A 13,258-nucleotide genomic window follows, 5' to 3' on the forward strand; every position below is an offset into this window, starting at 1 on the left:
CCGGCCCACTGCCCAATTCAAACGTGCAGCAAGATCGATCGATCGTTACTAGGCGCGCAGAGAGTTGTAACGATCGATCGATCTCGCCGCACGTTTGAATTGGGCAGTGGGCCGGCCTAAGATAGCGATTTTTAATAATTAATAACTCGTTAACTATTGCAAAACCTGCAAAGTGGTACAGGACTTTTCGATTTAGTCTAGTCCAGTCTATCCCACAATAAGCGTTGATGCGGGTATTACATAACACCCTGTATAGTTCTCAATTTATAATTATTATGAACAAAGATTTGGCAACTATTAGGACTACGAGAATTAGGTAGAAAGTGAGTCTAAAAATTACTATTTTTACCTGCTTACCGTGATATTTTTTCATGATCTTGGAGGGATCGCATTCCGCATCCCGCTTGAATTCGTGAAGGCCAAAATCTGCCAATTTTACGACCCATCGAGAATCCACGAGACAATTTGTCGTGCTTAGCGATCCGTGATATTTTATGACTGATTCGTGAAGGTAGATCATACCCTAAAAACATTACGAAGTTTGGTAGGTTTCTCGGGGATGTAATAACAACATAGGTTTGTGTTACTGATAAGTATCGTCACTTCATTTGCTAACGATTCGAAGATATACGAGTAAGTAAAACACTTTTCATTTCCACTGAAAATCACGCGTGTTCATTATAATCGATTTGATCCAAAACTGCTGCTGACAGTTCTATAATACCGAATGTATCATCCTTGATGTCTTTATACAATCTTTATGCAATACTATGGTGAATGAATACAGATATTCTCTTGGAAAATTACAAACGGTTAGTTCTCCGAGACGACTAGAGCTTAGTAATTCAGACGCTTTATATAAACTTTATATGGATGGCCAACAGAAAAATTGTTTCCTAACTATCACCAACAGTTTATACATAAATTCTGTCTCTGTTATTTAACTTGATTAGAGATGAAATATATGCGATTTCGTATTGACTGTTCATTTATGTCTTATTAATTTTTCCGAAGAAAATTGTCGCTGCAATTGCAAATTTTTTTTCAATGTATCTTTTCGTGATTACCATGGTGGATATTGATAAATTTTGCTTCAGTTGACATAGTTCTCAGTTATCTATTTCTCTTTGTAAATAATAAATTAAAAGTATTTACAAACGATTTTCTCTTACTGCTTGTGTGAGATTTTTAAAAATGCCAAAAATAGAAAATATATTGTTCTCAAAACTCAAAACAATAATAATATTTTTCGAAATAAAGATATTTTCAAAGTTGAAAATTAAGTTAAGAGGTTAAGAGTCAAATTAAAATAGCCACTTATTTCAAGTTTAAAAAATCGAATAATCGTGACTTTCAATGACTAATCAACTTCCTTTTAAAAGTGATTTTTTAACGAGCAAATTTTCTGAAAATTGTAAAAATATTATTAATGTATAAATAACATTTACTAAAGCTTACTCTAATGATGTCGCCAATGAGAGACGCCATAAACATGTTATCGAGCTTTATATTTTCGTTTTCCAATATATCCTGAAAAAAACATTTCACTGGGTATATCCTTAGAAATTCAAAATTACCAAAATTAACATAATGCGGTAATATTTACGAATTTAAATATATATGTATATGAAATAGTGATTACATTAATTTAACAAATTACCAACCTTAAGACTACCACGTGCACAGTATTCAACGATAATACATATGTTAGGCGGATCAGTGCATGCACCGATAAACGAATTTAAGTTATCGTGTCTTAAGTCGCGCATCTGAAAATATATTGCCTTGATAAGAAACGAGATCTCACTATGAATTCTTAGTAACTGTTATATACTGTTATTATACTGCAACTATAAATTAAATTAAAATTATTGACTTTGCAAATTTTACCATTTTTAGTTCCTTCTTCATTTCCCGAGTGATTTCGATCGATTTCTTCCCGATTTTTTTTATTGAAAAAATCTGTCCTTTATATATTCCGATTGGCGTGTAAATAGTAGAATATCGGAAATCAGCGTCTGGATTAGAACTTAGCGACACTTGACTAGTTCGCATGGGTTGTGTCGTTGATGACTTTATGAGGAAACAAACCATAATGTATTTTATGTTTATATATTTTATATAATTGTGGTTTGTTAAAAATATTATTTGTAACAAAAAATTTATTATATTAATATAATTAATATAACTCTAATTGTATAATAAGTTCAAAATTTTCTATTAAAAATCATGTATTGCACAATAGCATCGCTAAACTTTTGATAAAATTTGGAATTGGAATAAATCTTGCGCACATGTAAGCAATTTTAGTTGTCTTCAATCCAATTGGAGAAAATGATGGCAATATAATATATAAGTAAATATATTATACAAAAGGAACATAGATTCTCTTGAGAATAGCAGTAACGATACGTTAGACAAGCCTTACTGTGGGGTTGCATTTGGCAAGCGTTTCGTCAGCTCTCATTGTTTCATCCTTCTGCTCCTTAATCTGTATGTCCTTGAAACTGATTTTCCACAGTAAGCTGTCCAGCTCTTGCTCGTACTTCCAGTTTCTATAGATAATAAAAAGAACTGCTGCGATAATGAGCAGTAATGCGCCGGTGATACCTCCCACAATTTCGCCGGTATGAGCTATGAACAGATATTAACTCGAATTATGAAGAAGAATTTCTACACCATTTATTGATTCAAGTATTGTGTAAAATGACTTTTGAAAAACTTTATATATGTGAATAATTAATTGGATAACACACATTTGCATAATAACAGTTGCATAATAAATTTACATATATCTTACTCACAATTACATTTTTTACCGCTGTACCCGCAATATGGCTCTGCAACCGGTGGGCCGTGATCTCCAATCCATGATATTTCTTTAATTAACCGCAGCTTCTAAACATTATTATCAAGAATAATAAGCCCATTTAATCAATTGAACTCAAATACAGATATTAAGTTACTACACTCAGTTTATTCAATTCATTTCAAATACAGATATTAACACAAAAAACTAAAATTGAGGACTCCAATAATCAGTAACAGAAAAGAAGAAACTAAGGCATGTGGGAGTCAAATATGTAATACATAAATTTAAAATACAATACGTGATGCCAAAACATTAAGATAGAATTTACAAAATAATAGACGTTTCGGTCCTCGCTTTGAATATTTATCAGTATATGATAATAATTAGCAAAATAACATGTGATGAACGATAATTGATGGAAATAAGCCATGGGTTGACGCCCGAAAATGTTCCTCCAAAGAGACCTAATTAGCTTTCGCTGTCAGCAAACTGGTGTAACGATCTTGTACATGGAATAGCAGTCTTATATTACACTATTGTGTTTTGATAGTAGTTCATTAATATAATATTAATATGACAAATATTGTTCCGTTCTAAACACAGGTAAAATATTATGATAAGAAAGATAGTTTGTTTACGGGTAAATTCTGTTCTTTTCCAATAAAGTGCCCAATCGGATACAGTCCGTAGCCTTTGGTTGGCTGCTTATCCAATGCAATTAAAGTATAATTTCCTTCGGCATCTCCGTTATTATCCAAATATACACTGTACCTAGCAGAGATGAATTGAAATATTACGGTGTACAGTATAGGAATCACTGATGTCTTCCCACGTGAATTTGTGTGCACATATCAACACATTTATACATTTTACATATACAATATCATACATAAAAAATGTGTATGTGTTCTACCTGTGCCTAAATTCATATGGGAAGGCATCGGGGATTTCTAGTGTACATACAACAAGCGATTACGCTCACACCTTTTTCTCAGATTTCCTCATACATACCCCATCGCACTTTTGTAATTAATACCACATAATTTTGCAATTATCTCTCTACCGTCTCTTGGATTACGGTTTTCATCTAGGGCCCATAGCAGCGATTTCTCGTAAAGGCGCACCGCGTCGTACAAATATGCGGTTTCTGGCACAATCTGTACATAAAACGATTTAATTAGTACAGAGATCGCGGTGCTGCCATGCCGTTTTCCTCACTCTAAACGCTTGCTAGCGGCTGAACGCGGTGAGAAACAGTCAGTCTACGCCGCGCCGCGCGCCTGTCTATCAACGCGGCGTTTACAAAGAGATTTTAATATGCAAGATTTAAGAAAACAGGCAATCGCAATTAATTAGTTTCCTTACATACGACTGTGATTAGTCAATCACTTTAAACTTATGTCTTGAAATCACATTGTAGACACCGCGTAACCTGGTAAAAGTAACGCGCTAGACGGAGTGGAGAAAACGGCACCGCCATCTTGTTTTTGGAATAATTATATTATGACATATGACAGTATAAAATGTTTTAGTAGCAATTATATTTTCGAGATAGCAAACGGTTTTTCACCTGAATTATTCCTCCAAAATTTTCCAACGGATTCGTAAAATTAAACGGCGGCTTTTGTCTATATTTATTAACGAGTCTGGTGAAGTTCTTGACATTGATCGGGGCGGATGCAACAATGCTAAAATAACTGCGAAACGCCTTCACGATTGATAGGTTTGTCTCCTTCTGCCACAATCCACGAAGATACTTGTTTGGCTGTTTTTCATCGTATTGCTCGATATCAATACCGACAACCCAGTATTCGCCTGCAATATAAAATAGTTAGATAATTTTATTTAAGGAAGATAAACGCGCTTATAGAGAGAAATCGTTTTTTGTGCCCCGATTTTGTAAGCGTTTAAAATGAATAAGATCAAATAAACAATGACATTGTAAGAAACGAGTGGCGACACTGTGCCACTTACGAAATATCAAGGATTGCGCGATCGTGTCGACTAACTTACAAATAATTCAACTCGAATACCAGAAATGCCGATAGCATCCTCGGGGTTCCCTTCAATTTTAAGTCCGAGGATCGTGCTGTCGGTGTTTCTGGTATTCGAGCTGGATTATCTACTCGTATTGGGTACTAACTACCCGTATAACTAACAGTAGATTCGTTCTTTCGAAGTCCTTCGAGACTTCGAAGCTTCGATCCTTTGAAATTTCGTATCTGCGAAGATTCCTTCGTTTCTTTGAAGTCCTTCGAAGCTTTGAAGCTTCGAAGTTATTGAACTTCAATTAAAATTATGTAGGGCCATAGGAAGTTTTCTGTAAGTTTCCTATTTACTTTCTTAGTAAATGATCAAACATTTGATGCTGATGAGACGGACGTTCTAGAACGCAGAGATATATAACCACTTGCAAGGTGAATCAGCTTAAGAAAGATAGTTAAGAGTATACATTATAGTTATCAGGGGTGCGGTTTCGGGATTTTTCCACGAAGGACCTATAGCCCTATAGTATTCCAGCGAGAAATGACTCGTCAATCGACGTCGATTCGACATCGTTTCGACCAATCAGTTCTCACTGGGTATATATAGCAGGTGCGATGTGGAACAGGCGAAGCTACACAGTTACAAAGTCAGAGTTAAGATCAGAGTTAGTCTGAGACAGGCAGTTTCTCGCCGACCACCGATGAGTGATCCACGACAGCGTACGCCCTGTTACGAATAAAGATCTATTATACTTTAAGATTTCTAAGAGATTTTCTTCACCTGGGAGTCCACATCACTATGAGAAACGAAGGTCATCTCATACTCAATACTCTGCAATTAATATACAGATCTACTCTTCAGTACCTGATTAATCAACAAATTTATACCTTTTTCCAAGAGATTCATTTCGTCCAGAGCCATTAAAAGCCCCATATGTTCATAATAATGTCCGAGTATCACGTAAACTGAAACATAAAAAATTTAAATATGAAAAAATCCCGCTATGATAAAAATTTCTCTTTCTGGGTTTAACAATCAATAAACATGCTATAGCAAAATTAGTCATTTTAACGTCAATTTAACATCAAAGTACGTCAAAATGACTATAATTTATAGTTTTTTGTTAATTGTTTTTATAATACTTTATAATAGCTTATAATAATTAAGAAATAAAAAATCTCATTAAAATATACAACGCGCGAACAATGCCACGTCATTATTTGAGCATACAAAACACATTCATATCTTCGACGTTAATGGTACGTTTTTTTGACGTAACAGTAATGACGTACTATTTTAGTATTTAAAGTGACGTCAAAATTACGTACCATTGAAGTCATATGACGTTATTGCCATCAAAATCGCATATTTTTCACGTCATTTCGACGTTGTCTTGTTAGCTGGGATATTTAGTCATTCTTTTGTTCCAGTAACAAAATTTCAATGGCTACGTTCAGCAGAAAAAGCTGCTTTGCAACTGTTATAAAATTCGTGAATCTGCTTGGCGTATGCTCTTAAATTCACTCAACATTAAAAGAATACGCCAATCAGACTCACGAATTTTACAACAGTTGCAAAGCAGCTTTTTCTGCTGAACGCAGCCAATGATTTACTCTAAAGAACTTTACAACGTAATGTAAACTATATGTATACCTACTTACTTCGTGTGTCACGATACGTTTGTCTGACGTATTCATGAAAAGGATTTTCCATATGAGTTACGTGATACGGTTCACTCCACGAACGACGATAATTTACGGTAATTCCAGCTGCTTCGAAAGACGCTAGGATTGTCGTCGCAACCGTGGACATTTTGTTAAATTCGAAAACTGTCGAATTCATATGCAGGAAAGTTACCTAAAATGTTTACAACATTTATGACGTGTCATATCACATTAATTTCTCATTAGAATTGCACTTAATAGAGTGAATTACGAAATACTCACTTTTGTCCAATTAAATGTTAATAACACTGCAACGACCGACTTTACGATCTGCGTATCGGGTGGCCGTGTTCTCACAAATGTCGGGAATTCCTTCTTATTTGATGTTTCGTTATGCGTGCAAAACTAGAAATACAATGCAAATACAATGCAAAAAATACAATAGGGAAAGCTTTGTCCATAACACTTAGAAAGTACAACAAGATTTGTTTGAAAACATTTGTGCAGTAGAAAAATGATTAATTAAATAGAATAAATTTATTCAATATAAAGGGCTAGTTTCACAAATGTTGGTTAACTGCTAACCAAAGGTTAATTGATTCTCTGTCTCTTCTTAGATAATAAGACAGAAAAAGATAGAGAGTTGACTGAACCCTGGTTAACTGCTAACCGAAGGTTAACTGATCCTCTGTCTCTTCTTAGAAAACAAGATAGAAAAAGATAGGGCGTTGACTGAACTCTGGTTAACAGTTAACCAACGTTTGTGAAATTGGCCCTAAGAGAGATAAGACCGCGAAGGATACACCAATCAATTAATTAAAAATACCATCTGCCGATCAGACTGGGTCTTGCAATTAGTAGCCTAATAATAATTTTGCGTGCATTTCTGTTTTTTAAATCCTAACTATGTGCCGATTTTTTGTCGATCTTGAAACCAGCTAATTGGTTAGAGCAGTTAATTCACATCTTTAAAATCGATAAATCGATTGAATATTCAATGCTTATAAGCATGCTTAATAAATTAAATTCAATATCTAGTAAATTTAATGCCTAATAAATTTAATGCCTATTAAATTGAAATTTAAATAACTGTCGAAAATTTTATTGCGAAAAAGACTGAGATAATATTTTTCGCGAAAAAAGCCGATTTTCTTCAATGGGGTGTTTTAGCCCTTAAAAGTGCGTGTGGGCACGTATAAAAACAACACGTGTCTTATATTTTGAGCAGGAAAATAACATTAGAAGCTCATCCAAGTGGACACTTTCGATCTTTTCCTTGTAAGATTCAGTCTGACCAGCAGATTGCATTTGTGATTAATTATTTTTTTAACTTGTTTCCTCAATATCTGTTTAAGCTAGTTGATAAATATAATACCGATTTCTATTGTTTCATTAGATTTCTTATTTACTCCATGGAAATTAATTTCCAATGTAATCAAAGAAAAATTGCATAACAAAAAGAGCTTGAAATAAGAAGAGTGTTCTATTTCTAAGCACTTCTGTAGAAAATTAATAATTATAAGGGCGATAGTTGATATTGTGTTTATATGACATCATATTAAACATATCGATATTTATGTTGACAAACAATTAACATTCGTGTTTTGTCTCTTTCCATCTCTTTATAAACACAATATCATTTGTCACATTATCGTCATATGCTCCTATCGCCCTTATCATAATTATTAATTTTGTCTCAAAGGAGCTTATCAATTAATACACTTCTGTAGAATTTCTATAATCAGATAACAGTGTTACATAACAAGGGAGAAAACATTTTATTATAACGAATAAGAAAAGCTTTTCTCAATTTTGAATACAGCACATTGAAATGACAGGGTAAACCAGCTAACTTAACAACCTTAAATAAATCATAAAATAGTTGCTATCATAGGCGTATAATATAAGGAACGCGCAGTCTATTCTTATTATGTCTATGGTTGCCATATGAAAACATTCTTCCAACAAAACTTGTTGCTAAAGCAAGTATCAAGAGGGACATAAGATGATGTCATAATTTCTGTTCCCATTGATATTATGCAACTTTTATTTCAATAATTTCATATGGTAAGTGTTTCATGATATGATTATTATTTAAGGTCGTCATGAGTTAGATGATTCATCCTGTATTTCACTTAACGATGATTTACAATAATACGAAAAATTATTTACGTAAGATATCATGGGAATGTTGAACGCAGCTGCCATTCTGCCCTCGTGAATACAAGTTTCCTGCGGACCGATATATGCCGAAATGTTTTTTTTCCATAATTCAGCTGTGACTAGAATACTTGTTTCTTCTTCGCCAAACGTTTCGCCCACGAGAATTTCTAAATTATGCCCTCGTCTACCGAGTTCACCGGCATTTACCTACAAAAATATCAAATGATAATTGAAATAAAAAATTATCTGCAGTAATATTTTTCGTAATATAAATTGTATATAACTACATTAGTGTTTTAAAATTCTCTTTTCTAACAATTCAAAAAGCTCTTTCTAAATCTAACTTGTTTTAAGGGGTTACACCAGTCTAGAGAGAGACAGTCGTGCGCAAGGGTAATTACGGGAATTTTTTTTGTATGTAAAACAAAGTTTAAGAGGATTCTGGAGTGATGCTGCACTTTTGGACCTTTTACTCCTAGAACTGTCAATTCATGAAAACATTTGTGTAATATACAAATTATGTGGCTTTTGTGTACAGATGGACAGTGTACCATTAATCGGACTAAATCAAAGAACAGCATGGTATCATTGAAATTAAGTTTAGAAGCCTAATAAAAAATCTATTCACTCGAATAAGTTATAGGTTACCTAACTATCACTCCAGCCTCCCCATAATATTAAAACTAATTTCATGGTCTTATTATACATATGTTGAAGTATAAAAATTAATTTTTTTGCGCATTTATTATTAAAAATGGCAGTGTGAGGGTCCGGTCACTGGATGGCTGCTCTGCGAGAGGAGCTCCGGGGCTTGCAGCATAACTTCCACAAATTTTGTCCTAGAACAAGAAACAAAAAATTGCTTTTTTTATGAAAATAGCTAGAGAAATACGTAGGGAATTTAAAAAATGACGGTTGGTTTGGAAATGGCAAGCTTCTGAAGAAAAGGCAATTTTGTGACCAAAACTTGTCGTATACAATCGTTCCCACTCTCCACTTCTAAAAAAGGCATGTAAGTCGATTAGTCGCATATCTCGAAGTATTGTTGCCGCTTTTTCGCGATGCTGATTGGCTGTCTCGCTTGTGCGATACGACATGCTTCAGTCGTGTTATTTGCAGCTGTCAAACCATGCGAAATTGTAGAGAGAGCAAATGGCGCGCGCTTGTCCCTTACTAAAAAAGAGATGTTACCAGCGCGAATGTCGTTAATATCGAACAGTTAAGGCCCTTCTCCGCGATGTCGATTGATTTTCTCGAAGCGCGGTGTGCTTCACTTCTCTTTTAGGTTCAGAGTAAATGAAGGTTTACAATTTAGAAATAAATACCAGATACGACAGAACGCGCGCTTTGCGCGCGCTGTTTGTGGTCAAGCATTGTGTATTTTTAAGAATTTGTACACACGCGAAGAGAGAGAGAGAGAGAGAGAGAGAGAGAGAGAGAGAGAGAGAGAGCGAGAGAGAGCGAGCGAGCGAGCGAGCGAGCGAGCGAGCGAGAGAGAGAGAGAGAGAGAGAGAGAGAGAGAGAGAGAGAGAGAGAGAGAGAGAGAGAGAGAAGTAATTATATGCGCAACGTCACTTTAAAATAAAAAGTAATATGTCACTCACTGATACGAGTCGCAACAGCAAAGTTGTACATCGCTAACTAGTAACTATATATATTAAACTGTAACAATACAAAAATGTATACGATTATTATAGACTAATTATGCAAAATCGAAACTATTATATTAAATATACTTTATATTTTATTATTTAAAAAAATGGGTATTTATTAAAACAATTATATAACTTTGTTAATAACTTTTTATACGCTTTAGGACCAAGTGTATCTTATTCTTAACACTATAAAGTACATTTTCAGCGAAAACAAATTTTGCGTTTTTTAAAATTCTAAACTGGTGTAACCTCTTACTTACGCAATGGTACTCTCTTAATGTCACTCACAATCAGTGGATTATCATTGAAAAGCAGTGAATTGTTACTGATTTCATGAGAGTAAGGATATAATTTTTAAGAATGAACTGAAAACACTATTTTACATCTTAAGTCGTTCCAGTTTCGTATAAATAACGTTTAATCAGATAATGGGATAATCGTATTTCTTCATGATTGAAAATCTTTTAAATTTATCTGTTTCCGCATTAATTACGCCACACTAATCATGGTTGCTGTTATAATATTAAAAAATTTCCTCTGATAAAAAATTTTCATGCAGAAGCATATTTGATACATAATGTATTAATTTTTTATCGGGTAATAATAGCAATCATAATTAATGCGGAAACAGATAATTAAATTTAACAGATTTTTAGTCATGCAGATATACGACCTACTAACCCGATAAAAATTAAAACCCGATTATAAATTTTTCATGCATAAGCATGTTTTATGCATAATTTTATATAATTCCACATATTTATACATGCGTATACATGAAAAATATTTTATCGGAAATGTACTACAGCGGGGGAGAAAGTGGTGGACAAGAATACTCGCCTGCTCGACGGCGAGCGTTATAGCACCAGATATTCTGAAACCGGGACGTTGGTACTCAAAATCGTCAAGACGTCTTTTTGAGCCGGTGATATACCCCAGAGTGAAGGTTTCGGCATAAACATGCTTATCATTGGGCAAAATGTAAAGCACAATCAAAAGCAGACACGTCCTTTCCATACTTGTCAGCATGTTCAGCGAATCTGTGGACAGCATTGATCAATATATCGTAGAAACTTCAATTTAGAGGCAATTTAATCTATTCTAGCTAGTACTATTATTATAATATCGAAATAATATAAAATAATATAAAAAATTTCAAGAAATAAAGAATTCAGAGCCGTGACAGGGTGGTGGTGTCTAAATATTTTATTCTAAGTTTATTGCGAAAAAATATCACCTCGGCCAGGGTTTGTCATACTGTCACGATAGGTGGCACTCGGGAATCAACATTAGATTGTTTATTGCGATGAGTATTGTCATGTGCCTTGGTGGTCGAATTGATTGAGACGTCCGCCCAGCGAGAGGGAGATCCAGGTTCAAAGCCTGGCCGAGGTGATATTTTTTCGCAATACACTTAGAATAAAATATTTAGACACTACCACCCTGTCACGGCTCTGAGTCCTTTATTTCTTGAAATTTGTGTTTAACACATATGAGCCATACTAATTTGTTAATATAAAAAACTTCTATTATGAAATTTGCATGAACAATTTTTATGCATTTTACACAACAGGATATATGCATCGAGATTGTTAGGAGATTTCAGTAAGCAGATTGTGTAACAAGAGACGGCGAGACCCGACTTTACACAATCCTAGCTTATTTGTGTATGACGTCACATTCTGTTTTCAAACATATTGATCATAATAATTTAAAACAGATTATTAATTAAAAGAACATAATATTAAACAATAATATTATTAGCTGTATTTTTATTTTAATCTTTTGCTATCTGTGCAGTTTTCATGTAATGGACTAAACAAAATTAATTTTTAAAAGTAATGTTATTCTATGAAAATAGATCAATTCAATAAAAAAATAATACTATTCATTAGAAAGATATATTTTATTTTATTTTTTAATTATTTATTGTAATAAACTGTTATTTGATAAAAATAAATTCGTTGCACGCATTATACAAAATCAAGAAGCTAACTAAAAAATTGTTCACGTGATGATACTATGTTGCTGTTGTATATTACGCACACACACACAAACACACACACACATACACACACACACACACACACACACACAGAGGTAAACCGCGACATTATGCGTATACATATATAATACAAAAAAAAATATATATAAATATGTAACAAATATTTCCTATAATAATATATGTACGTATGTGTAACATGCCAATATCGTAGCCTATGTTAAATATTATAATTTCAAAAGTAAGTTATTATAATATTTTTGCGTTTGATTCAATAAGTAATTTATGAAACAATCTATTGTTTGCAGTATTTTATACGAACTCACACGAACTATAAAGGTGACTGGCTTTTGTTGATGAGAGTTATCGGAAAAAGCTTGAGTTTGTAGGTGGGTATCCGTAATGGATGAAACCGATCAGCTCCACGGGATCTGAAAAGGCCAATCTCCCATAGTGCATCTAACATTTTCTATCGATATTTTTTCTGCGCTTTTACCCGAAAATGCGAACTTTCTTCCTTAATAACGTCAGTCGTATATGCTGGAGACTATTTTTTTAAAGCAAAGTTGTTCACTCTTACAATTATAATTTTTCTCTTTTACTTTTTACAATATTTTAGAACACACACACACACACACACACACACACACACACACACACACACACACACACACACACACACATAAGCAAACTCTCCTTTCGGCAATATTTTATGTTATAAATAAATCAATTGGTTTAAATTTTTTATTCTGTCTCAGCAGACGATAACTTTTATCAGTTTGGCGTGTATTTCTTACAATTAGCTGTAATAAATGCGGTCATCCTCAATATAAAAGCACGTGGGCACGACTCACTGCAAACCGGAGCGCTCAGCTCATCACTGCACACGAATTATATTATATACGCACACTCAGTCTCTCTCTCTCTCTCTCTCTCTCTCTCTCTCTCTCTCTCTCTCTCTCTCTCTCTCTCTCTC

At 33.9% G+C, this 13,258-nt stretch overlaps 1 protein-coding gene across 1 annotated transcript in view; it reads right to left on the bottom strand.

Moving 5' to 3' along the window:
- The window catches only part of LOC105560057 (guanylate cyclase 32E), a 21,520-nt gene extending 10,104 nt beyond the window's left edge, over positions 1 to 11,416 (bottom strand). The window contains exons 1-14 of the mRNA XM_012008805.1: positions 11,121 to 11,416; positions 8,635 to 8,832; positions 6,745 to 6,867; positions 6,460 to 6,655; positions 5,686 to 5,763; positions 4,383 to 4,627; positions 3,824 to 3,969; positions 3,451 to 3,583; positions 2,805 to 2,898; positions 2,429 to 2,634; positions 1,891 to 2,073; positions 1,665 to 1,769; positions 1,459 to 1,530; positions 358 to 523 (exon numbers count right to left, since the gene is read on the bottom strand). Coding sequence (XP_011864195.1) covers positions 358 to 523; positions 1,459 to 1,530; positions 1,665 to 1,769; positions 1,891 to 2,073; positions 2,429 to 2,634; positions 2,805 to 2,898; positions 3,451 to 3,583; positions 3,824 to 3,969; positions 4,383 to 4,627; positions 5,686 to 5,763; positions 6,460 to 6,655; positions 6,745 to 6,867; positions 8,635 to 8,832; positions 11,121 to 11,333 — 2,158 coding nt within the window. The 5' untranslated portion in view covers positions 11,334 to 11,416. The remainder of the gene's footprint in view (positions 1 to 357; positions 524 to 1,458; positions 1,531 to 1,664; positions 1,770 to 1,890; positions 2,074 to 2,428; positions 2,635 to 2,804; positions 2,899 to 3,450; positions 3,584 to 3,823; positions 3,970 to 4,382; positions 4,628 to 5,685; positions 5,764 to 6,459; positions 6,656 to 6,744; positions 6,868 to 8,634; positions 8,833 to 11,120) is intronic.
- Between the last annotated feature and the right edge of the window lie 1,842 nt (positions 11,417 to 13,258).

The sequence above is a fragment of the Vollenhovia emeryi genome, unplaced genomic scaffold (assembly GCF_000949405.1).
Source record: "Vollenhovia emeryi isolate VEMERY1.0 unplaced genomic scaffold, V.emery_V1.0 DF939243.1, whole genome shotgun sequence".
Taxonomy (NCBI): Eukaryota; Metazoa; Arthropoda; class Insecta; order Hymenoptera; family Formicidae; genus Vollenhovia; species Vollenhovia emeryi.